The following is a 27,891-nucleotide window of genomic DNA, read 5'->3' as shown; positions in this document are numbered from 1 at the left end:
AAAAATCAACGGATGATATTCTAACATTTGTTGCCACATCCCTTAATGGCATCATTTGATGTATTTAAATTATAATGAAATTATATCACATTATTATTATAAATGAACAACATTGGTAATGACTTGAGGGCCATGAAATCATTGAGAACTGGTCTACAATTCTTTGGTCAGAAAGTAAAATTCATGGGCAAAATTAGGCATTCAAGATAAATGCACAGGCTACACCAAATAATACTTTGATTGTACCCTCAAGGTTATATGAAGGTTATATGAAGGTTATATGTAACTGAGCACACTAATCCTAACATTATGATTTCAGATAAGACACCAAGGAGAAATACAGGCACAGTACATATCACCCCCACCTTGTCAAAGCCAAGAGCTGCCTACAACCAAAATTTAACAGCAGAATAAACAATGAAAGAAGGAAAAGAAAATAGATTTTTGAAGTTTTAACACGGCAGAAAATGAAGGAATACAAGATACCCATTTATGAGCACCGGGGGATGGGTGAAACAGAAGAGAGGAGTTAATGCCTTACATATAGGGTAATTAGAACTGTAAAATAACAATAGGACTAGTAAAGAGAGGAAGAATTAGGAAGCCATGGATTATACAAGAGATGCTTAGGAAAATAAGATGGTAATTGAATTAAAAAATTCCATAATTATAAAAAAAGAAAGCAACTAAATAATTAAGTAAGGCAGGAGGCTAATAAGACAAAAAAAACATGGAGAGAAGTGGCCTCAGGGCATGGAAAGTTCACCGAGGCAGCGTGAAATTGGTGCACTGCATAGAAAGGTGAAAAAATGGTCGAGAAGGAAAACATCCATCTACATTATAATATACAACAGGAAAAGCATTAATTTAAGCAGAAGAGATAAAGGCAAGGCAAAAAAAATACAGAGAACTATACTGCAAAAATGTTAGATCAATAAATTTGTCATATAGAATATGATGTTGACGGGGACAGGTCATGTCCAGGCATCCTTGATTGCAAAATAGAGAAAGCATTACAGGAAATAAAACAAGACTGTAGGCATCGATAATATATACCTGTGAAAGTAATCAAGGTTTTAACCAAGTAAAGAAGGAAATGTTAACACAGGCTAATTAACAGCACATAAGGAGAAGAAAGTTGGCCAGTGTATGTCCTCTTTTAAGCATCTCTCCCAAGGTGCAAGTGAGATGCCATGCTATTTGCTGCAGAGGTATCACAGAGTCGCATATGTCAAGAGTTTACCCACTTTCATACGTTGACTACACATTAGAAAAACAAACTCATTCCACTTGTCATATTTCCTGTAAAAGTTTTGCCACAAACAAACTAATTTTCGAAAAGAATGAAGGGCATTTTAAAGTTTCCCTGAACATTCTTTCCAAGGGTGACAAGCTTCTTTTAAAAATTCTGAATGCAGTCCAGGATGACACAAATGGATAGATGTATAGAATAATGCTGCTTCTGGCATAATTGATGTCCTGACACCCACCCAAAGCGAAAAGCTTTTGGTTGAATTGCTTTATTGAGGACATATTCATAAAGTTTCATTTAAGGTTTTTCATCCTTCAGATTCAAGAGGTGCCACACATTTTTATCAATTGAGACTGCTAAAAACTCAAAGCCATAAATTAAGGATACCATTATTAAACCTATGAATCACTAGATGCAAAATATACTGTCAAATTGGAAATTACAATAAAAATGTATAAAAGCACTGGACAATGTTTCAAGGAAAATTTTAAAATCCTACCCTTTGGTTGGAGTAATGTAAGATGCTTTTCACTCTAAAATTTTGTTCAAGATCTATAACTCCAAGAGATCACAATATTTAACTAGAGTAACATCCACAATTTAAAAGCAGAAGCAGTATATTATTGGGAATGCAGCATCTTTCCCAGTAAGACATTACACTTCCAACTTAACTATTTAGTGTCATGATAGGTGAAGGATATAAAATGAAGCAAGGACATATTCCCAGGACCCATCAAAATTCTACCACAACTATTAAAGATAAATTATTCTAGGTAGAAGATATTAAGGAATATTTATGGATATCTTTTCTTAAATACTTGAGACAAATAGAAGTGATTCAAATCAGTTATTTGCATTATGTCCTACATTTCCAAATATTACTGCAAGAGGCTATGGGAAGAACTTATCTGAAAGCTATTATTAAAACTACTAATACAACATGCAACTGAATTATAATATTGGCATCTCTAACAAGCAATGAAATATAATCACATATCCAAGTGGTTTGATATTCATCTCTTAGCAGAGTGATCGTGAGGATAATTTAAACTCACACTTCCGAATTGATCACTCAAGACCAATAGACCCAATATCTTTTGATGTCATTGCCACTGTTAGGCATCATCTCTGTTCCTTGGAACTTCAGAAAAATATTAATTAAGTAGCAAGTATACATTTATCAACTTTTATCAGCAATAGTAAACTATGATATAACACATTTATCTAGTTATAAGAACACTGTTATATCAAGATTTTAATGAGATGGGTTACATATATTCATTAAAATACTTCAACATATAATAACTGTGTTTACGTTAAAGCAGTGCTGCTTACCTGAAATTGATGATTATACGGTGGATTCATTCCACCAGGAGGGAAAACCATCATTGGTTTAAACATATCTTGACTTTCATACGGCATATGCTTTGGAGTTTGCATTTCATTAATTGGCCAAGGAATTGGATGATGCAGCGGTGGTGGCGGCATAGATGTTACCACATGGGATGGAGGTGGAGGTTTTCCTGGAGGAACTACAAAATAACCATATGGCGAATGCATTACAGGCATGCTTTCATTAATTTTTTGAAATGGTATGCCAGTCACTTCCTGGTGATCTCGTGTGGGAATTGAGGGTTCTCTCTTATCCTCATTCATTTTCTCAAAGAAACTAAAAGGTCTGCTGAATGTATCAGGAATATGTTGACTCCCATCATTGTTAACTTTAGTCTGATTTTTTCCTGGACTATCCAATAACTTGGAGTTCAATAAATCAGATGTATTATTATAATTATTTGATGTATGATCAAATAGACTGGTTGATCGCAATTCTTTCTCAATCTCCTTGATTTCTATATCTGACACAGCATTCTCTAGAGCCGTACTTATCAGAGCGCCACCAATTTTGGAACCTGTTCTATCTATATCAGGTGTCATTTTCACTATGGGAGACTCTTTCAAAGTTTCAGATATCCTAGATGATTCAAGCTGCTTTGAAGGATCCAATTGACTAGATGGTTCCAAAGGCTCTTGGTTGGTAGCTGCCGGTTGAGAAACTGTTGATAAATCTTCCACTTTTTTAATCCTACCAGTTAAATTTTTTTCACAATTGGCTCCTTTATCTTGTGATTCTTTTATGCACAGTAGTTCATCAACCATAACGAAGCAAGGAAAACTCTTCAACAAATTGAAAATACCTGCAAACAAGACGAATATTATAAAATTAGTTAAAATTATGAAAATAATCATAACAGAGAACATACCCTCCCGTGAACACAAGAGAAGAACAATTATTTCATAAACAACATTCTTAACTCTAAATATAAGGACAGATTGAAATAATAGTCAATAAATTTGAATTCAAAATTTAATGTCACCCTTAAATGCCCTTATATGATTAACCCCACTATTTCATACACCATACATGCTAAACTCTAATCACTGTTTATTATTCACAGACATTTGCCACATCTTTATGCCTGAACTATAAAAACCAAATTTTCCAACCCACCTCAAATTGCAAATAATAATTCTCACTCTCACAGACCATTTTCCATGATCTGAGTGATTTTAATTTCGCATACAGTAGATTACTTTAACCCTCTTAGTGCGGCGGGGATTTTAGGGGTACTAGTGAGAAGTGCGAAGGGTAATTTAAGAAAATGTATCACCTTAGGAAAAAAAATATGAAGTTATTTGTTCAGATATCCATATGCAGTTTTTTTATTTTAAAATATAATATTGTAGTTAATAATGATGTAATACATTTACATCATCTGAAAAATAAATGTAATTATTACAGTATCATAAATTTAAAGAATATTTTTTTAGCAATAATATTTCGATTTTTAGACACAATACTAATATTTAAAAAAAACATTTTTCAATTAAACTACGATATTTAAATATAATAAAGAATCAAAAAGACATGTAGAAAATATTATACATAAATAAAGAAAAACCAGTGAATTGCAAATTTTTTTGTCAGCCTCTGCATAGTTCGATTTTGTTGAAAAGGCTGATCTCACTGAGTGTAATTGGGACTTTTCCCAGACTGCGGCAATGTGCTTACAATCTTAAGGCAGAAAAAAACTAAGTTCTAACTCACAGAGAACTGCTGACAATGTAATCCATTACACAGGGCGCAATTGATTAGATACGACTGGACAGCAAGAGAAACCAAAATGTTTACAAAGCAGTGCTCTCATTTCCATTGTCTCAACAAAGTCTGAATAAGCAGGTATATATCAACACCACAACACCACAAAACACTCAAGAGATTACAAATGAAAACAGATAAGTAGCCTTTCAGTGGCTTTTCATAGTGGAAAGACCACTCAGAAAAAAAAACGAGCAAACAATTAGGCAGAGCTTCCCGACATGTACAAAACTGAACGAAAAATTACAGTAAGAATTATACTTTTTTAAAAGCATTTAAAATTGCTAATAAAAAATTAAAAAATTAGTTACGTAATTCTATGGAATTCAACCTATCGATAGCACAAAAACCATAAATTATTAAAGAAAAAACCATAAGTTACAACGATTTAAACAAAAGCCTACGCAAGAGCCGATATATCGCCCCAACGCACTTTTCGCCAGGGATACGAAAGCCGATATATCGGCCCGCCGCACTAAGAGGGTTAATGTTGTCTTTCTCAGAGCATGCTCCTTAGTGAGAAAACACTCGTGCAAGAGCACAATCATTTTGTTCTATTAAAGGGAAACTTTGCTTAACAAGAACCTCACATAGCAAATAATTCACATTACAAGCACAAATATTTCAGGCTAAAATATTTCAACCAAAAATGACTCACTTGATGAGTGAATTTTCACATAACAAATGACTTCTCAAATGACAAGTGACGAGTAGAGAAGAATTCCAAGAATGATTGTATGCCCGCTAGTTCAGTTTGTGCTAGGCACTCATTCCGCCATCTTAGAGTTAATAGTGATGTCCATCTTTTGTTCATACATTATTTGTGATTTTTAGGTGCAAGGTTTAATAATACTTTATGTATAGTTCTAAAAATGCCCCTAAAGAAATATCCATAGAAGAAATTCATTAGAGAATAAAAATAACATCAGAAATTAAAGTCATTGAAAATGGAGGAACATAGTGGGAGCTCGCCAGATCTAGTAAGCACTTAAATTGGTCAAAATTAGTTTTCTGCATTATCCTCAAGAAAGAGGACAAGATTTAAGAGATACTAAGTCCACTATGAAAGTAATTTGCATTCTCTGGGGAAAAAAATTATTGATTGCACATATTCAAATGCTTAAAATTCTTCAAATACTCTCTCCTGCCTTCAATACACTTTCTGAGACCTTTCAGCCACGCCTGTTAGGCACCCTGAAACTCCTTGACGGGAATGTCTCTCAGGAACGTTATAACATGTGTTTGAATGTTTTCCAGTCTCCCAATGCTTATCTTACAGCTCTTCAGTCAGGGAAACGAAAGAAAAGTCACACAGAAGCAAGTCAGCTAGGGGCTGGGGGGGCGGTGCTTTGGCCCAGGAATCTGGTGATGATGAAGGACGTGTGGCTGGGGGCATCGTCACCATGGCACTTGACTGAGTCTTTGATGCCAGCTGTCAAGCACGCAACCCTACGTTTCAATCCCTAGAGCACCTCCAGGTAAAATGTTGAGTTGACAGTTTCTACCTGCCGTCCAAACTCAAAATTACTCAGACGTCAAAGAAGACAATGAGCATTGTCTTGATGCAGGACTTGTTCATTTGCGCTTTCTTGGGGCCAGGGGATGATTTTGTGCACCACTAACTGCTCGGTCTTTTCGATTCTGAGTCAAACATCCAGGATTCATCTCTGGTTATGACAGGGTTATGAAATTCCGGCTTATTTTTAATCAAATCCAACAATTCTTGACAGTGCAAAACTCAAAGTTCTTAGTTGTCTCCTTTCAACACTTTCGCCACAAGCTTTACGCAGACCGTGAGCATTTCCAGATCTGCCGTCACTATCCCATGCACCACAAATGTAGATGTGTAGATTGTAAGCCATTTAATGGATGCTCAATCAACCATCGGAACGCTAAGCTTTGAAAACACAATTCACATTTTTGTGACCCAGGATTGTGACCTTGAAATACGGTCATCCTTGAGATCTCTTGAAGCATCTCCAATATTTCAGTGTCATTCTTTCCAAGCTGCACGCAAAACATGATGGCGTATCGTTGTTCAAGCAAATGCTCGATCGCGCCATATTATAAATCAAAAAACACACTTCATGCAGAGGCACGTCTTTCCAAGCGGGCTGCTCCGAGCAAATTGGCAACCGGCTGCGTTGGAAGGGCAGACCCCCCCACCACATTTCCCAACCAGTTTTACTGTGCTGCCATGGAAGGACACATCACAATAATACCTTGCACATTTCTTTCATAATGGACCATGTACATGGTTCAAAGGGAATGTCATGAATATCTGCACAACGGTTACATTCCAATACTTGTATTTTCAACAAGATTGCTTCTCATTTGGATGAACGAAAAGCAGTTACAATATGACACTATTAAAGAGAATATCATTTACAAAACGGCAAAAGTGTGTGAAACAAAGTTTTGCCAACATCATTAAGAAGTTACAACGATAAAGTAAGAGGACAAAAGGAAGAAGTGTTTAAGGCAGGGTGTGGGTGGTTCAAAATTTAAGATAAGAACCAGCATCCATGACATTGCGAGATATGAAGAAGTGAATGCCGAATCAAAGAGAGCATAGAACTTCATTTGTGACTTCATGAATCTAAATTAATTATTGAATTAAACCAAAACTCATTATTTAGATTCTATTTCATTTTCACTAATCGAGTTTGCATTTAAAATTAGTTCATTCCGCAATAGAAGAAAAAATTAAGACGACCTGCAATCTTAATCAGTGCATACATAATTTTCTTTGAATTAATCTAGTACAATGCTTAATTTTTTTGGCATAATTCACCACCATATTTTACATTAATTTATATCGGAAAATTGTTTCAATGAATGAGTGATTAACCATAAGAGAGATTCTGGAATGAATTATACTCATTGTGCAAGGCTTCACTCTAATTACAGCATATAATAATAATAATAATAATAATATACTTTATTCATCTTATAATCATATTCACATATGGTAGATGTCGTCATTTACGTATTTATCATATTACAATGCTTTGTCAAATTCCAAAGAAATTGCGGGAGATACCGCAACAGTAACTTTTAACGGAGTCATCCGCTAATGTGCATTTCAATGCAACAATTTCAGAGTGTAAAAATCATTCGCCTTGACTGGGATCCCAGTCAAGGCGAAAGATTTTTACACTCTGAAATTGTTGCATTACAATGCTTTGTGGTTGTTACTTACCACCATTCTTCGTTATTAGTCCAGCCATTGGTGGGAAGACTGCATTAAATTTTACTACTTCATCTTCCACTCTCTGTTTTGACAATGGGCCTAATGTAGTCAACAACATCATGAAATACCTTAAAAAAGAATTTATAACACATATTAATGAATGTTAGTACAAATTTCAACAGTTTACTAGTGCTTTATTTAGTGCTAACAATACCTACACTAAAAAATTGAATATTCCCTGAAGTTTGAGGAATACAATTACTTAAATGACTTCTGATACAAGGTCATTGTGGCCCAAAAGGAAGTTGTCATGGCTATACAAGGAAAGGATACATCTTTCATGATTAACTCTTAAAATACAGAATGAATGATATACAGAAACAATGGACTTGATGGAACAAAATGTAGTGTCAAATGTCAAGGCGAATGATGGTTACACTTTTAAATTATTTCATTTGCTATGCACATTACCAGTTTACTCCGTTAAAAGTTACCACATACATTTTCTGTCATTTCTTTGACCTTGCCAAAGGTAAAACATCCTCGTCTCTATAGGTGGCTTCAACATCATAGACTGCGGCGCAATGCCCATGACTACAAATACCTGTGATGTATGCATGATATTTCATCATCACATCTTATTTCTTTGAAGCCCATAAAAATTTCAGATAAGCCTCCAAATTAGAGAATAACATTCATATGATTAAATCTTACTAAGACGGACTAGCACTGCTCAAAAATGCATTTCCAGATGAAACACTTATGGAATAATCTGAACCCTCAGGAGCAGTGATGAGGAGGATTGAACTGATAAAAAGAAAAAATGTCAATTTAGTCTGTTGCCCAACCTTTGAAATACTTACAGCTTCCCAGGTAAAAAAAGGTTGTAAATAAGAAACTTAATGCTACAAATTTTCATTCGTGTCATCCCTTTTGTTTCTTATTCCTGGTCACTTATGGTCGCTATAAGGTGACATTCAAATCTGCGGTTTCGTCACTGATGTCAATATTTACAAAAATAAATGAATGGGATACCTTTAACTTTGTCCATATGTAATACAGCAGAGCCTTGCTGAATGACCACCTTACATAGCAAATAATTCACATTACGCGCTAAAATAATGGTCATGAAAATAACTCAAGTGCGTGACTTTTCACAATCCTAAACATGTACATGATTTTCTATGAATCAACTTAGTACAAAATATAATTTTTGGCATGGAAAGCACTATCATATTTTACATTTTTTTATTAGCGAAAAGTTGTTCATTTGACTAAACAAGTGTTTTGCTTTTCAAGAAAGATTGTGAAAGGAATTATGCTCATTGCACTAGGTTCCACTGTAATTACCTTCAAGGGTATTCACATAAATGCGATAAAAAGATGGCATGATAACATATGCTATGCTTAAAACTTACACTATCATTACATAATGCTATAAATCATTTCAAGTCAATAAGAAATTAAATTTTTTAACTTTATGGTTACTATTATTAGATCAATTGTAAACAATTTTATATGACTATAATATTCCTTAAGTCATTTGAATTAGTTAATACATGATTATATAAAAGGTCACATATTATGAGATCTTTAGAGTGATTATTTTTCTCTGCAGTCGAAATTTAAAATTGAAGAAACTGCAGGACATGTTGCAACAGTGACTTTTAATGGAGTAATTCACTAATATACATTGCAATGCAACGATTTCAAAGTGTAAAAATCATTCACCTAGACCGGGATTCGAACCTGGATCCCTCAATATATGGCAGAGTGCATTAGCCAGTAAAGCCATTGAGGTGTCCTCTTAAACTCAGAAATCTTGGGGGCTTTAAAGGAACAAGATGTAGTGACGAAATACTGCAAATGTCACAGAAGTACTGAACAATACACAGGCATTCGTAGTCAAGCATAATGCACCGCAGTCCATGAGGTTAAAGCTTACTTTAAACAATTAGGCTGTTTTTACCTTACAAAAATTCCAAGAAACTAGGGTAGATGCCGCTACAGTTACTTAGAGTCATCCACTAAATGAGGATTACAATTCAACAATTTCAGAGTGTAAAAATCATTTGCCTTGACCGGGATCCCAAGCACTTGGCCGGACCTCAAGGGATCCGGGGTTCAAATTTCGGACAAGGCTTATTTTAACAAACCGAACGGTATTAGGGTTAACCCTGTGAAATTTATCCATGATGGAAAGGAAACAAACTATGCAAATTTCACTTGAATAGAGATTTATTCACGACCCGGGTTTCAAACACTTAATGTCATCTTCAGGTGACTATACAGTTACATATCCTATATATATGACAAGCAATGGGGGGGGGGTAGGGGTTTAGGAGCGGAGGAGAAGGGAAGAGGGAGGGGCGAGAGGGAAAAGAGTGTAGAGGGAGGTTTGAGAGAGAAAGGGGTGTTTGGGTTGGGTAAGGAGAGAGAAGGAGGAAAACGGGGGGGGTTGGGGAAGAAAGGGAGGGAGGGAGGGTTCTGGTAGAGGATGGTAGGGGGGGGAAGGTCCACGAGCCGAAAATTCCGCTGTGTCCTGTGAGTCATAGTCGGTCACTGGTGTCGTTGGCTGGGCGTTGACCGGTTGGGCTTGGTGGCTTTTAGGTAACGTCCTCATTACCTGGCTTGGTTTCCAAGGGTCGGCGTTGGAAGGGCCTCCTGCGGGGGAGGCCAGCGTACCGGGAGGAAAAGGGGGGGGGGAAAGGGAAATTCCGTCTCCTCCTCATCAGCGTCTTACATTGGGTAGTCCCATGGACTCAAAGGGAATGGAAATAAATGGGGAGTGGGATGGGAGAATTTGGTCGTTAACCAGTAACGTCTTTCTTCGGGAATGCTGGACGATTTCCAACGCTTCGAGGGCGTCCAGTCTCCTCTCCTTATCTTCGAAGTGCAAAATTTCTGGAGCGAAATTGCTATAATGTCCATATTCAAGGAGATGCCTGGCGAACAAAGAATGATCCTTGCCCGCTTCGAAGCACTTCCGGTGTTCATCCGTTCTTATTTCAAGGCTCCGAATAGTCATCCCGATGTACATGGCTGGGCAGTCGTTACATTTTAACCGATAGACGCCACTCTTTTTCCGGTCGGGTACATCATCTTTGGCGTTGATTAACTGTTTGCCTAGCGTGGATGGAGTAGCGTAGGCGATACGGTATTTGTCCACTGGGATTTTTTTGGCAGCCGCGTACGATATTTTTCCCAGAAAGGTCATTTTGCGCCACTGTTTTGGTTTGTCACTTAACTCAAGGGCGGAAGTTTCCGAAACTGCAAGCTTATGGAGGGCTTTTCTAAGAATTTTCTCTACTAAGTTGGAGGAGTATCCATTCGTGGAAGCGATGCACTTGATCACACAGAGTTCGTGTTCATAGGTGGATTTTGACATGGGGATTCTGATTAGTCTGTTAATGGCTGCATATAGGGTGGCGGTTTTCTGAGAGAATTGGTGGCAGGAGTCAGCCGGGATGATTTCGTCTGTGCTGGTAGGTTTCCGGAAAATGGAGAATTGATGCCTACCGTTGTTGATCTCAATGGTCAAATCTAGGAAATTGATGCGTCTCCCGTTGTCATTTTCCACTGTGAAATTAATTCTTTCATGAAGGGAGTTAAGCAAAATTAGAAATTTATCAATCTGTCTCGTGGTGCCCGTCCAGCAGCAAAGGACGTCATCCACATACCTAAACCAATAGAAAATGTTGCTTAAGAGTTTGTTATCAGAGCTGAGAAGTCTTTCTTCAAAATCGGTCATGAACATTTCTGCCAAAAGGGGGGATAGTGATGATCCCATGGCTAGTCCTTCCGTTTGGTTATAGAACGCACCATTAAAGCGGAAATAACTTTGGTTGAGGCACAGTTCGGTCAGGGAATGAATTTCTTCGGAAATTACTGGGTTGGTAGCGGCTTTTTCCAGATGATTCCTCACTAGCTGTAGGACCTCTTGTTTTGGAACACTGGCAAATAAGTTCTTGGCGTCAAAGGAGATTAGTTTGGAATTTGGGGGCACTGAGATGGCTCTTAGTTTTTCGGTTAGTTCCACCGAATTTTTGATGCTGTGGTTGGAAGAGAACGTTGAGTGTTCTCTTATAATGTGGTTCAACTTGGAGGCTAGTTTGTGAGTAGGTGAAGACAGGGAAGAGACAACCGGTCTAATCGGCATTGTGGGCTTGTGGGTTTTAATCAAGCCGTAGAGCCGTGGGGGTAGGGGGTTCCTCTGAATCAAAAGCATTTTTCCCTTTCACTAAACAACCCATCGCACGAGTTGATCGCTAGTTTTGCGGATGTTTGAAAAGATTTGGTGGGGTCTTTCGATAGTTCCACGAAATCGTTGTCCGAGATGAAACTTTGGCACTTGAGAACGTACTCGGTTTTTGACAGGACAACAAGCGAGCTACCTTTGTCGGCTTTAGTGATTATAAGGTTTTCACTCTTAATCGACTCCTTGAGGTGTCTGAGGGTGTCTAGACGGGATTCGGTGTTGCACTTATTATTCGGGGGCAATTGGAAGTGATTTTTAAGAGATTCTGCCACCAGTTGCTTAGTGCCGTAGTTTTCTAGTCTTAATGCAATTTCACAGTCCACTGCGAGGTTTTTGGCAGCGTGTTGGGTCAGAGGTAGATGTGGAGCAAACTTCATACCTTTGTTTAAGAGTTCCTATTCTTTTGGTGGGAACTGATAAGATGACAGGCTAACGACTCTGGGGTAAAACTCGAAGTCCGTTTTCTCGGCTGCTGGATGGACCGGGGTGCTTATTTTCCTTTGGACGAGTTGAAGTCTGGTCAGCTTGGACTTGATGGTGTTGAACTTATTATATGCTGTTTCACTTGCTCGGGTGCATGTATATTCTAGGAGAATGTCTAATTCCACTTGGTGTAATTTTGCGCCTAATTCCCCATGTAGGAGAAAAAGATAATGGGATATGGCTTTTCTCTTCCCAAACCATACACTCAGCTCGCTTCGGACCCATGCTTTCTCTGCAAACTTCACTGCATGTCTAGCCGACGGGGATGTCGAGGATGTCTTGATGCACACATATTTAGGCGTAACACCTAACTTAAGGCACTGATTATTAAAAAAGATGTTCAGGGACGCAATCCGGTATTTAATGTATCATTAAGGATCATTCTTTGTTCGCCAGGCATCTCCTTGAATATGGACATTATAGCAATTTCGCTCCAGAAATTTTGCACTTCGAAGATAAGGAGAGGAGACTGGACGCCCTCGAAGCGTTGGAAATCGTCCAGCATTCCCGAAGAAAGACGTTACTGGTTAACGACCAAATTCTCCCATCCCACTCCCCATTTATTTCCATTCCCTTTGAGTCCATGGGACTACCCAATGTAAGACGCTGATGAGGAGGAGACGGAATTTCCCTTTCCCCCCCCCCCCTTTTCCTCCCGGTACGCTGGCCTCCCCCGCAGGAGGCCCTTCCAACGCTGACCTGGCTTGGAAACCAAGCCAGGTAATGAGGACGTTACCTAAAAGCCACCAAGCCCAACCGGTCAACGCCCAGCCAACGACACCAGTGACCGACTATGACTCACAGGACACAGCGGAATTTTCGGCTCGTGGACCTTCCCCCCCCTCCCATCCTCTACCAGAACCCTCCCTCCCTCCCTTTCTTCCCCAACCCCCCCCCCGTTTTCCTCCTTCTCTCTCCTTACCCAACCCAAACACCCCTTTCTCTCTCAAACCTCCCTCTACACTCTTTTCCCTCTCCCCCCCTCTCACCCCTCCCTCTTCCCTTCTCCTCCGCTCCTAAACCCCTATACCCCATTGCTTGTTATATATATAGGATATGTAACTGTATAGTCACCTGAAGATGACATTAAGTGTTTGAAACCTGGGTCGTGAATAAATCTCTATTCAAGTGAAATTTGCATAGTTTGTTTCCTTTCCATCAAGGCTTATTTTGACACTCCGATATTGTTGCAAAAAAATCTCAACAACACTAATCAAAATTAACAACCTGGGATGACAAACACTTTTTAGATCACTTACAAATACTCCTCAATTCAATGCATTTAATGCAGATTGCCTAAAAAGAGTATTTTAATGAAAAATGTTGGTTAACTTACGAGCGTACAAATTCATCCAGATCGGTGAGATTATTCATTTCCAGAGAACTACTGTCCTTCTCCTGAGCAGGCATCTGGAAAGTAACATCAAACTATGTTATTTATAACAGTATTCAGAATTTAATTTATCATTCATATGAAAGCAATGATTACAAACAATTCATTTTTGGATAGTTAGTTTAGGGTTACATTGGTAATAGTGAACTTTCTGATTCAAGTCATATTATGTTCATTAAATGGAACGGCCTTTCAGTTGATTTTGTTTTTTTCCATATTTGTCCTTGTGCATGCATGCGGCTCCAGTCAAAGAATAAGTGAAAACTCTAGCACACTCAGTGGGAGTAGAATGGTTGGTTCTGAAAGATTGGCCTGCTGAATTCACTAGCAGGTAGGAAGCCAATTCTGGTAGATTCTGTCAACTAGGAAGCATGAATCTTCGATATTCACAAGGTTTCAAAGTAAATTGGTCAAAATAATAGAATATTAAATACAGCTGAAAAAATCTGTTCAATAAAACTGCATATCTGGTAGCATAGATTCAAAATTCCTTGAATACCCAATTCCTGTGTAAAAATTAGAATTTTGAGAAGGATTAGCGCAATATACTGAAATTCCTTAAAGCTTTTTAGTATGCAACTGCCTCAAAACATCCAAATTCCCATGAGTATGCATGGATGCAGAACTTTAAAAGAGGGAATCAACTAAGAGAAAAGAGAAATAGAGGAGAAAGGACCCCAACATAGCTTTTCCTTGGCATATACAACCCAATATCGTTAAATCTGACTTTGATTTGATCTGCCTTCATCTCCCAGTTTTATCTATTTAAGCTGTAAGTCATCCCGCACGAAGGAATCCCATTCACCTTAAGACTGTAAATCTTTCACCCAAACCACTCGACCAACCCGAGGTGGTAAGAGTTATAACATTAAACATGTCAGAGAGTGACAAATGTTTAAAAAATGATAATTCAAAAGAAGATTAGTGAATATAAAAAATAATTTTTCTGAGATAATGCCTAGAAGAAAGAACCAATAATTAAGGTTGACCATGTAACCAGATTGAGAAGCACGAGAAGTCATGCTAACACACACACAAAATTCACAGCCAAGCAATCCTAGGCAAGGTGACATAGAAAGTTAAGTGGCAATTTTATACATTATACAAGTGCATGCTCTCATGTTTTCCTTAATCCTGGCCCTTGGACAATTCTACAAAAACCGTGGAAAGATCTTTAATTCCACATTTTTCATGCATGGCTTATCTTCTATCAATTTTGCACAAGAGGTCTACCTAACGGCACCTTTATATTATTATGATTGCACCTCTGACCACTGTATATAACTTTTCTATTTTACTTAAAGAGTTATCATCAATTGTCTCATAATTTTGAATATTTATCGAATCTAGAATCTTATGGCCTTGAGACCCAACTAATCATAGCTGTCATTTCAATAAAGCTGTTATTATTTATTACATCCTTAAGCGAAAATCAGACAAGGAGAAGAGATTAAGACTGCATAAGAGATGGCAAAAAGTGGTATAACATCAGATTTTATCAACTGATGCCTCACTTCAACAAATACCATTTAGGTGTATTATGGTGTAATTTGCATGATTGACAAAATGCCTCGGTTTTTCACCAAACATATGATTTTTATTACAATAGGATTAAGTGTAGTCGTGTGCCATTTTAGTCCATTCACACTGGTGGTATTCACTGGGTAATACCTCTACTCCACAGTGTACTTAACATCGTGAGATACGGTTCACCTCAGTATTAATTCTAAGGTAGAAGTGTAATCTGAAATATAACTTTACCTTCCCAAGGAGAAATTATTATCTTGAAACCGTAACTAAATTTAGAGTTTCAAATCCTGATTTTTAAGGGGGTACAAAACCAGCGATTTGCAGTTTATTTAAAACCATTTCATAACAAATCTCCCCAGAATTGGTAATAACTTTAACTGAATTGGAATAACATATCTTGAAACAGTGGGTCGCGGTAGTCCAGTGGGTAGAGCGTTGGACGGCTGACCGGAGGGTCCCAGGTTCTATTCCCGAGCAAGGCACTCTTGGCACCTGCAGCTCCACCCAAGCTTAAGTGATTTTTCGGGTACCAGGTCTTCCTGGGAAACCATAACCGGCAGAGGGAAAGGAACTGGCCCCCCTACCCTGATGTGTGAATTTTCACACACCGTATTGGGCTTAGTACTGGGTGATCTCTACCATCACCTACTAAACCGACCTTCGGGTTGATTACTGTGTTTATGTTTTATCATGAAATATTAATTTTTTTTTACTTTGGAAACCCTGTTAAGATAATTATACTTGAGAAATTAATTTAAATGGCTGAACTCTAAGGTATCCCACTTTTAATCAATTTGACTTTTTATTGCTTAACGGTGAAAAATGGCCCTACGACACCTCGGAGTTGTGCTTAAATTTCTGTCAACAATGAACATTGTTCATAAGTAAGTATTATAATAGACATATTGGCTAACATATTTCCTCATTCCTTTCCTGCAAATAAGACCTTAGGGTAAATTGAACATAAAAAGAACTAACATAATGATTTTTATTGACTTACATTTTTCTTCACATTCACACCTCCAGTTATTTTTAGATGTTTATTCTCCTTTAAAGGTTGATTTTTCCTGTAAAAAAAATAGAAAAATTATTAATTATTTAACTAATTATCTTGAATTGTAGGTCTCTCTTAACAACAAGTATTTTCATGGCAGTGGAATTCTTCAAAAACTAATAATTATATGCATGCTATTAAACCACATGAAGACACATATTCTCTTCATCCTAGTTTGCCATGGGGCTTAATTTTGTTCATTTCTATGATACTTAAAAATTGCTCAATGAACTTATGGCTACATTTATGAATTATTCAACTCTGACAATTTACCAAACCCCAAGTTGCACTTTTTCCCATGCACCAGAGTAGACATTATGGACTATTTCCAATTTGTTTGTATCAGCAAATCAGTTTAATTTTTTTAAGAAATGTTCAAAGACTTTTGACAACAAAGGTTTGGTGACATAATTTTAACCAGCATGTATCCTGATTTAATACAATGTTAAAATGCTAAAAGTAAAAATTTTATACCATCGATTATTCAAAACTTTTAAATTTTATCAAACACATTCATGGATACATACTGAATATATGAAAACAAGTTTAAAAACTTGATGGTTCACCACAACAAAATCCCACTTAAGGCAAAGAGATTTCTTCATATTAAGTTGTGCCTTTCTCTACTTATGTTTTCGACTTCTTGTTCAATGCTAAACATGCAACAATACCTTCTTACTTGTTTTTATGTCGCTTGAATTCAAGAAATCAAATTTGAAAAGAAGTGAGAATATCTGTGGACCTCAACTGATAGTGATAAAAATTATTCTTATCATAAAAGATTTAATCAACCATGGTACTCCCGCTCAAGGAAGAATTTATGTACCAAATGGTTTGAGACAAAAATGTGGTGCAATGGTAGGTAGGAAGTTTCATAGTGCAAGACTAAACCTAATTAACTTCTCAAATGCTCGTTCAGTACTCTCAGATGTGATGCACAATCTTTGAAAAATTGACTGAAAACACTCTTCAATCATTTAATACTCTTTAATGGCAAATAAAGCGATATGAACTTACATTCGAACATCCAACACTTCGTTAGACTGACTATGCTCTGGAACCTTCTTTGCTTTCTGCTTGCCTTTACCACTAAGCTGAAAGAAATAACAGGAGAAGTTGGCATTAAATCATATATTTGGGTCACCTGTGATTAAGGTTAACATGATCAAACTACTTGCATGTACACATGCCCACACATCACTCCCCAGGTTTAATCCAACCCTAAGCAACATGAATTTGAATTTTCCATGGGTATTACTTCACAAAACTATTGTTATAAGAGCTAATGAGAAAAATTTTACTACAATGTAATCCAAAAGCAAAGGAATCTACCCTATTCCAATGACCGCTAAGTGATATAAGGAAACATCTTTGAAATTCCCACTCCCCATCATACTCAGAAGAAAGTTTGTATCCAAAGCAAACATAGATATCCACTTCTATTTTATTTCAGTTCACAAGCAGATGATAAGACATCATGACCACATTGCTGACACTAGATATCTAGACCTGAAATGTCCATCCTTCATGTGAGAAGATTTGGGATTAAGTACACACTCAGGAAAATACCGAATTGAAAATTATGAATTATAGAATGTATTCAGGAAAAAAATTGCCGATAGCAGCTTTCTTTCTTAAATACCTATGCTGCAGCATACATCTTTAAATGAGAAGAGGATGCCTGCTGTAGCATAGGTTCATGATGAAGTGTAAATGATACGGGAGAAGTATTTGCTATGATGAATGAATAATCGTGGTAAACACAAGGAAAATAAGAAAGGATACACACAAAAAAATATTGCAGGATATTCTGTAGTAAGCCCTAGATTATGAACTCACAATTATAAATGTACGCTATTACATAATTGTAATGAGATTCAGGTCAACCTAAGCAATAATTATCCAGAATTTAAATATTTATAAGCATATTTGGTTAAAACTATCATTTGTATAACCCAAAATCTAAGGTGCTAAGTAGAAATATATTTGAGTACCACCTTTTAATTGTCATCAAACTGTAAAAACCAATGAAGAGAAACCCTAGTAAATCTAGATAAAATTTTTTTCCCATTTTGTGGAATTTTATAATGACAGCATTTGATCAGTAATTAAAAGAGCACAACCAATATTCCCAAGATAAGTTTTGAACACAGCCTGTGGGTTAGTTAAAAATCATTAAATCAACTACATAAAAGAATCACCCAGAGCAAATGTTTCACCAATATTCAGAAAAATCAACTTTTTTCATTAAAAACTATACACTTAAACTAAACTCTGAAATTAAAATTAAATAAATAAAGATAAGGATGAAATATTTACTTACTTTATCATGCTTATGTTCATCAGATATTAGCCTTTGCCTTCTTCTGTAAAAAAAAGAAATATTACATGTAATTTGTACATAATATTTTAATTTGAATCACAATATGAAATTTTACTGTGTACAACAAAAAAACTCTCTTTCAGTGAAATTCCTTAATCAATGTGCAATATAAATAAACCATTCATACCGATGTCAAAGCAAAATCTCCATAAAATGAAGATTTAAATTACTTACAAACATATTAAACACTCCTTAATTACACCTTAAAAGCAACCAACTTACTTTAAAGCAATTTCTTTTTGCTTGATTTCAGCTGCAAGATCATGAACACACTGGCTCTTAATATTGCCATCAGACCCATAAATTTCAATCTTTTGTATCACAGATGGCTCACCAGTGCTATTTTTGCAGTCCGGAGTCAAGCATGGCTTACCAAGACATTCCTACAATAAAGTCATTAAATCACTTAACAAGTCTTGAAGCGGCGGGCACTGCCTTTTAATTTAAAAAATTCTACCACACATAAAAGTACTATATACATGAACCTTCCCCCCCCCCTTTCCTTTGTTGAATAAAAACAAGTCAGAATTTTGTCTCATTCATTATTTAACATAACTGGCAATTCAAATAAGTAATTCTTCACTAAATCAGCCTTAACGAATGGATACAGATTTGATAAACCCCAATTTGGGAGGGAACAAGAACGAGATACTCCAGCACTGCTCTTACAACCAAACCTATAACATTCATTCGACAACATCAAAAGTTCATTGAATTTATTCATCAGACTTCATTCCTATGAAAAATTTTATGGTAACTCCATTATTTTTAAGCTCATTTTTCAATTGATTAGTAATAGGCTATATGTTTACATGCTTGATCTTTAATTGACCTACTTCCTAATCAATCACCCAAAATCTTCTAATCCCATAATCAAGAGTCATCATAAGGGCAGAAAGCCCCAGCATATAGCCCAGACATACAGCCTCACACTTGGTTATAAAAAAACAAACATGCAGCTGAGCAAAATAAACAGCTGTTCACCAGGAGTTGATGCTAAATGGGAAGCACCTCAAAAGAGGGTTTGTTCAGTGTCTCAAGTGATGGATGGCCCAGTTTCCAAGGTACACACAACAACTTTCTCCAAAGACTACAATTCTGAAACAATTGATCTTATACTTATTACCAATAAGTTCATGGATCATTTTCTAACATCTTCATCCAGTGCTCAGTCATCAATTAACTCCCTTCTCTTCATAAAAAATTCCTCTTGTAGGTTCTTAATTCTTCTCCCTATGCCTTTATCATCATTCCCAATTCAATTTGAAATACTGTGGATATATATGAACTGCTCTAAAAGCTCAAATGTACACTGCAACTTCTACTATGATCTTATCTCAGAAACACACTTTACTTTGATCTCATTGCCTATCTTTTTTTTATCTTCAAATTACATTGGTTCAGCAATGTACTTGATTCTTTCATTTAAGTTATTTCTCAGACAGACAGACTAGGCTACTGAGGTTCCATCATCCATATATCTGACTTAAACATTTCACTACTAATTATTTCCATTCTAGCTGGCAGACATTTCCATGGTACTTGCCATTTCCTTAGGCTAAGCTGATGAGCAAAGAATGCAATGGATCCTTGTCCTATCTAATCCCATGCCTATTGCCTAATTTCCAACAAAATTTACTGTAACTAATTTACTCTAATCTTGGTAGCCCAGCCTAGGCTGATAAATTAAACAGAGTTCTACATCAACGTTTTTACCCTGCGATCCACCAAAATGGTGTATGGCAGGGGGTGCAAGCAGCAGGTAGAATGAGTAAAAGAAAATGAAAGATAAGGGAGAGGAAGGGAAGAGGGAAAAATATTCAATATATACCCTACATAACATACACAATTATATATATGCTGGCAGTAGAATTGGCTCAAAACAGATATTAATTTCACCAAATGATATAGTACTTTGCGGGACGAAAAAGGTGGGATTAAAAGTGGATTGGAGTTAAAGCATAATGAATAAAGGCATATTTATAGAAATGGTACACCATTACTGCCTACTACGACAAAGCTACTATTCTAAATCACAGATCAGGGATGAATTTTGAAGGCCTCAACAGTTTTCTGAATGAAAGTCTTATTTTGAACTAAAATTCATCTTGCATTTAAGCTCATTTTACTTTCAAAACTGAAATAATAACCATCAACAAGGAGCAGATAAAAGGAGTGTCCAAGATTATAGAGCAGGATATTCTTCATGGAGGGGGTATTTATAGAAGTCATTATCAGGTGTCACTTCTCATCTCCATACATCAGCCAGCAGAATGAGAATAAAGAGAAATTTTATCAAAAGCCAACTCATAATGTCACATTAACCGTAAGAATGAAATGCCTGTCGACTTCTACTGTTTTTGATTGGTCAAAAAAGCCCTGGCAGAGTTTTAAACAGTTAAAAATGTAAAATTAGCTATGTGCTAAATGGAAGTGAAAATTAAGGGTTATAACATTATTTAATTAATTGATCACAATTAGTTGTTTTCATTTTAAATAAATTTAAGAATAAAAGTGAGTCCATTTCAACAACACTGTGTACCATACCAATTTCTTTTTGTGGCTAACTGTTTTAATGCCCTTCAACATAGGTACATTTCTGATATTTTTCTCAATTTTGTGACCCTACAAACCATGTCCCCTTTTGGCTGGCACCAGGTATCTTGGTTTGTATAATTTCAGGGCAGCCAAAATGGGTCCCCTAGATTCCCCGTCATAAAATGCTATCGAAATTAGGAACTAGTGGCTGGTGGCATTTTCTACGTTTATTTATCTAGATGGTGCAAGACCTATGAAACCCAGAAAAAGCCTAATCAGTAGACTATCCATATTTCCCAGTGTTCTCAGCACCCTTCACCAATCTTGGTCATGGAAAATTGAGAATTTACTGCAGTTAAAATTTACCACTTGAAAGACACCTTACAAACCACCAGAAGAACTTTTACAGCCACAATGAGCCAACAACCCCTTCCCCAAACCATAAGGAAGCTTGCCTTAAACCATTTAATTTTCTCCCTTCTACTCTTAACTCAGTACATACCTCAATCATATTTTCTTACTGCTTTCCATTTAACCCCAATCATTAATTCCCATATCTTGGTAAAGGCTCCTTTCATGAATGAAACTCTTTTCCTTATCTCCCCAATGCAATACTCATTATCATTCATCAAATATGTGAGCTCCATTACATGCCCGTATAATTTCATATTCCAATGAATGCTATAGAAATAAGTTAACCATAACAAAATTATAAAAGAATGTACTGAGTAAATTTTTTCGGTAAGAACGAATTGCACCAACTCTTACCCAGGGATCCTCTACTACCCTAAATCAACGACTGTGGGGAAATTAGAAATGAATAAAGTTGCCAACTTTATGTAAAGCATATGGAAATCCACATTTAAAAAAGCCATTGACATGGCTAGGGATTGAGCCCTAAGCTCCTTAACTGCCAATAAGATGCATTTCTTCGGAAATAATCAAGCAACCTTAATTCAAAATAAGTTCCCAATGTGACGTATTTCAACTAGATATTCCCATTTGCCGTTTGTTTAGAAGCAAAGTCAAGCTAATCAACTTGATAATTCACAGTCACATGGAAAAACTAACCTCTTGGCTTTTAGCATCATCATAAATTAGGCACTAATATAATGCACATTTACCGTTTACTCAACACATCTTAACAATAATCACAAACCTTATCTGACAATTTATCATAATTGGTTAAGGATTCCTTTATGTTTTTCCAGCATGAAGGATGGTAATGCACGTTGCAACCTTCTTGACAAATAAGTACCACATATCCCTTGAAATCAGGATCACTGAAATGAAGAGTATTAGCATGATTATCCTATTGCTGGTTTAAACCATGAACATTTTAAACTTCAGGAAAGAAAAACCAATTGATTAAGGCTACAATATTACAGTGATGACAACCTGTTGCTGCTGGAAGTAATACTGATACCAGTTCATGATATAGACTAACAGTTGCAGTTACGCATGCAAAAAGTAGTTATACATCCAGTGTAAGCATATGCTAGTTTCAATTGCAATAACACATGTACTTGGTTACTACTTACCTTCCGGGAATTATTAGAAGAAGATTGGTGTAATTATTTGATTAAACTGCACTGAATGTAATGAAAAAGTCTTGGCATCAGATAATTTCTCAATGTACTTTGCTCTGATTCAAAACATTACTTTTTCTTTCCAGGTTCAGGCGAAGGGTCCAATACCAATCTTGTCCATCAAGATCAATTGGTTTAACTTATGGGGAACAAATTATCATTAACACTAATGGCCAAACATTGTTTCAAAACTTTTAATATAGTGCCATTTCAACATGACAAAAACGAGTTCCATAATTAGGTACTGCCTACTTCTTCCACATAAAATAAACCATGCTCATTACTTCACCATCAACAAACTTTATCAAGCTCAGAATTGGGGTCGTATATTCAGATAGATTGATTCATAATTTTCAGATTTTTTTCGCTTATCATTTTTAGCTACGGCTATGGAAAGCTCAAAACAAATGACCCGATAATTAAGAATATAGTTGAAATATGATTAGAAGGCCTCATGTTTAAGCCCTTGGAATAGATATTAACATGATTTTTCACAAAGAGGATTAAACGAAATTAACACATTGACAAATAATTTTGAGACGTAGTTTTTGTGATAATCTGAAAACATGTACGTTGTTTATCGGACCTTTACGACAACTCCTCAAGTTTCAATTAGATATCACTATGGGATCATACATCTTATCAAATTAATAATAATTTATCTAATTTTAAAACATTCGATGTTTCAAATGCATACAATTAATAACTCATCACGACCTGATTCATCCCTTCCTTCAACGCATTTTGGTTCGACTAAATCTTAAACTCTACAAGTAAAAAGTAGCCATCGAGAGAAAAATACTGCAACTTTACCACTTATAAGAAGCGTGTGATCGCACTCTGTAACATGACGCGTGTATAACCAATTACACGATTTTCCTGGTATGATTAAGTAAGTAAAAATACGAATTATCATTACACCACGTTTTACTTGCTCAATAACAACTGAAGATCGTAATTATATTGCGCAAACGAAACAACGTAATTTCAAATTATAAACTGGAATTTAGAGAGCAAATAACCGATCCAGTTACAAAGTTAATACAATGAAATTCGCCGGTGGCCTGAATTTGATACAATACAACCAACACTGGATCCATAGTTGCAGTTAATAGAAAATAAAAAGTTATCATAACTTATTTAATAAAAAATGACCACTCCTGATAGTTGAAAATGCTTGTCGCATTCACTTTCAAAATAATGCTTATTTTTTCATATCTTACCTGTGAAATATCTCTCTAGAGGGGTATGGATGTGAATTTGCCGACATACAACTATCAAATTTACATGTAGCATCTGGTAGTCGATCAAATCTACAAAATGTAGATAACTCTTCCAGATAGTTCTGCAAAGGAACAATAACAAGTTAACTTCCAACCAACCCAATTATTCCTATTTTAAACATATTTTACTTAAGAGAAAGAAATATTTAAGAAATTAATATACATTAGTTTAAGAGAAGAAGAATTTTTTCTCTTGAACTAAGGGCAGGAAGTTTAGAAATTCACTTCCCAAGACTAATGAGGGTGGAATATGGGTCATAAGTTGGCCATTGAATGTTAGATGGTGAATGAATTGTTCTCCAGGCATTACCATAAGAAGAGGGACAAAAACACCACAACTCTTCCTTCAGTTACATAACTGAAATAAGCTCCAATTAATGGAAGGTAGCTACTGAAAAACTAAAATGATTTAAACGTTTTTCAAAGAACACTCACTGTATTTAATTCCACGTTTATATACAAACTATTAAAATAAAATCAGTTTACTAAAAAGTAAAAAAAATGTGAATGTAATATTACATGTTTTCCCATCTAATTAGTAGTAATAAAAATTGTTATTGTTGATACTGATAATTATGGATTATGATGTCAAATATGCTTATGAAAAATACTTATCCCCAAATCCCAGCTATTCCCCTCAAACTAAATCGAGAATTTCCATGATTTGTTATTTTCCTCTAATTTACATGAGCCCAAGGGCGACTGCCCAATTTGTATCCATTCATGTGTCACTTGAAAAGCACAGGGCTTTCCCACCCATTATGTTATAGCTTTTTGTGAACATTGAAATTCAACACCAAGTTTCATTTGATATATATGAAGTCCATCATTAAACCAATTGAGTGACGGACATTGATAATAGAATGTGCAAAATTCTGAAATCTTTCCTTTAAAAATATTGTACATTTTTGAAAAAAATTATAATCCTGATTAGATTTTACCATGAAGTCATTAACATTATTTTCACCTGTAATGACTATAAAGTTACAATACTAAGGGTATATTTCCATGTCTGAATCTACCATGTCAGTGCCTACATGTATTATTTACATGCTAAATACTACATAAAGCTTTTCAGAGGATCACTAAAAGATATGTCAATTCTAGTCCAATGTCTACATAGTTTACACCTGAAATTTATTACAAACCTCTAGACCTTTCTGACTGGCTTCTTTAATGACTTCCTCAGTACCAAACCAAAACTGTTCCTTGAAATCATGTCCAACCATTGCATCACGGCATTTTTGTATTTCCTCCTCAGCCAAGTGAAACCTTTAGTTATACAAAAGGACACAATAACCAAAACATTAATTTCAGGTAGTCCTTTACAAGATTTATTTTTTTTAACTTAAAATTGTATATAAAATCTGAACTCTTTCAAAATCATGTAAACAGACAAGGAAAAAACCCAAATGAATAATATTAAGACAACTTCCCTCAACCCCTTCGGAGATCATGCAGAAACGACAAGTATATCAAGTATGTACATCACTAATGACTGTAAACATCTTGGCAAGCAATTTCCATGTAGTTCTAATTTTCCCATTTAATACACACGAATTATAACGTCTATCTACTATATAGGCTACAATATATATTTCTGTATTCACTATTTCACACATTTCTATTTTACCAAATCTAATTAGGCACCAGGACAATGAGGGAAATAAACGCCAACAGTAATAATTCAAGTATTAATAATTACTTAAAAAATAAATACAAGCATGGACTAATTTTACAACAAGGGCCACATACCTATTAAATTTTAGAAGCAATTTCGCCACAGCATAATGATATGTTGGCATTTCTGCATACAATGCCAACTTTAGTTCCTGTAGATAGTTTACAGCATTTATAAGGCTCGAGTAATTATTAACTTCAATGAGACTAATTACATAGGCATATTTAAGCCAAATGTAATCTGTGACTTTTTCGAACACCTGTAAATAATTGCCATTATACAGATTTCACATGGAAGAGGCAAATAATACATACTATTCAAGCATGAAGTAATAAATGTAGGTATATGACACATAAACGTAATATTTATCATTATTATTTAAGTGACATGTGTTTATACATCAACATACATGCGTAGGATTTTCCTGTAACAAGTCCAAAACTTCTTTGTGCTTACTCAATGATAACCTGAAATTTCCTGAAACCAAAGCTCTCGATGCCTCTCCCAGGAGACTGTATAGGTACTGAAATATAATTATTATTTCATCATTACTTCCACTGTTCCATCACTATTTCTACAGTAATTGAACTCACATAAATAATCTTCGTTTCTTCAAGTTTGAATACATAAATAGAAAATACGGCAAAAAAATTTAACTCTCCATGGGGGTTTGGGCAACGTAGCCTGAAAAAAATACCTTTGATATTTCTTCATGATTTAAAACACGACTTTCACCATCAGTTATTGTCTTAACCATGTCCATAAAAATGCCTTCTTCACGGTATGTAGCTGCCTCACCTCCCTTCAAATTTTCGTTCGTTCTGGATGGTTGTGAAGCACCCATTTTCTGGATCTCTGGCACTTTTTTATTATTCATAAAGGATATATCCAAAACTCCGGTTTTCACCATGCTGGCCACAATTTGCTCACTCCTGGCATCACTTGTTGAATTGAATGATTCATCGCCCATCTAAAATTAAGCAGGAGAAAAAACATTTTAAATTTGATTTTTGCTTTCGAACCATAATTTTGAACATTTTACGACTGAGTATTGACCTGTACAATACAGCTAATACATCATGTAAGCCACAAATACTTGTTATTACTTCCACTCACCATTATTTATGGTTTTCCGCACACACAAAGCGCGACACAAAATAAAATCTACCTCCTTTATTACAGTCTCATTAACTGAATCGCATTAAATTTTACACCGTCACGTACATCGGCATTCATAAATTCAACGTCTTTAAGAATACTAAGTTTTACGGAGTGACTGTGTGAGATTAGTAATAAGCTAATTCAAACACTACGTCGAAATGGTCGCGAGTTCTCACTTCGTAATCTTCAGCGCGCTTCTGTCGCTTCATTTCATGATATGATTAGTGTCCAGAGTAGCCAACGTTCAAATATTTACTGTCACTGTAAGGTACAAAACACTTTCATCGAGAGCTAATCATAAAAAATCACTGCCAAATCCAATAGGAACCCAGTTCAGTTAATTAATGACTGAACTTATAAGACCCTTGGCAGAGGAAATCCTCCGTTGTTTTTACCATATCATAACATTCGATATATTAATAGCTGGCACACCAACATGATTAGTTAGATTCGAATTTTTAGATAAAAGAAAACAATTGACCAATCCACACGTACTACGACGTAACTATAATTTAGTGATAGCTAATGCTTGAGTGTGCCAAACGATGATTAAACCATGACAATAAACTCAAAGCCAATAAACGAAAACACGATAAGATAGCAGGACATTCTTTAGTGGGATTCGCTCCCTCCATGGAACCGTATCTGCAACCCCATCATATTTTGTTAGCGAATATAATGACCATGAGGCTGACTGTTACTAAAATATGTACTAATTAATAGTGACAAATGGCCCCGATGTTGAAATGCGGATCACACCCTCTACATGACCTGCACAAAAAAGATGAGAGATTTGTCTTTCTACGCGTGAGCTGCTTTACGGATGACAATTAGTGAGGTGTTGCCCACTAGCGGCATCTCTGAGGAGTAAACATCGGCTTGCTCGTAGACCTACCTCGACTTGCCTCCTCGCAACAGCTATTCTTGCCCGAGGTT

At 36.0% G+C, this 27,891-nt stretch overlaps 1 protein-coding gene across 2 annotated transcripts in view; it reads right to left on the bottom strand.

Moving 5' to 3' along the window:
* LOC139687318 (uncharacterized) overlaps positions 1-27,212 on the bottom strand; it is a 49,008-nt gene extending 21,796 nt beyond the window's left edge. For both annotated transcript variants that reach the window (XM_071584473.1, XM_071584474.1), the window contains exons 1-14: positions 26,911-27,212; positions 26,492-26,764; positions 26,204-26,317; positions 25,869-26,053; positions 25,262-25,385; positions 24,054-24,175; positions 22,401-22,524; positions 18,926-19,086; positions 18,644-18,686; positions 17,338-17,414; positions 16,267-16,333; positions 13,680-13,753; positions 7,612-7,730; positions 2,588-3,447 (exon numbers count right to left, since the gene is read on the bottom strand). In XM_071584473.1, the coding sequence (XP_071440574.1) occupies positions 2,588-3,447; positions 7,612-7,730; positions 13,680-13,753; positions 16,267-16,333; positions 17,338-17,414; positions 18,644-18,686; positions 18,926-19,086; positions 22,401-22,524; positions 24,054-24,175; positions 25,262-25,385; positions 25,869-26,053; positions 26,204-26,317; positions 26,492-26,764; positions 26,911-26,913 (2,346 nt within the window). In that variant the 5' untranslated portion in view covers positions 26,914-27,212. The remainder of the gene's footprint in view (positions 1-2,587; positions 3,448-7,611; positions 7,731-13,679; positions 13,754-16,266; positions 16,334-17,337; positions 17,415-18,643; positions 18,687-18,925; positions 19,087-22,400; positions 22,525-24,053; positions 24,176-25,261; positions 25,386-25,868; positions 26,054-26,203; positions 26,318-26,491; positions 26,765-26,910) is intronic.
* Positions 27,213-27,891: the final 679 nt, after the last annotated feature.

Source organism: Hetaerina americana, unplaced genomic scaffold (genome assembly GCF_022747635.1).
Source record: "Hetaerina americana unplaced genomic scaffold, ioHetAmer1.1.p SCAF_19, whole genome shotgun sequence".
Taxonomy (NCBI): Eukaryota; Metazoa; Arthropoda; class Insecta; order Odonata; family Calopterygidae; genus Hetaerina; species Hetaerina americana.
This window is presented reverse-complemented; position numbering and strand designations above follow the sequence as displayed.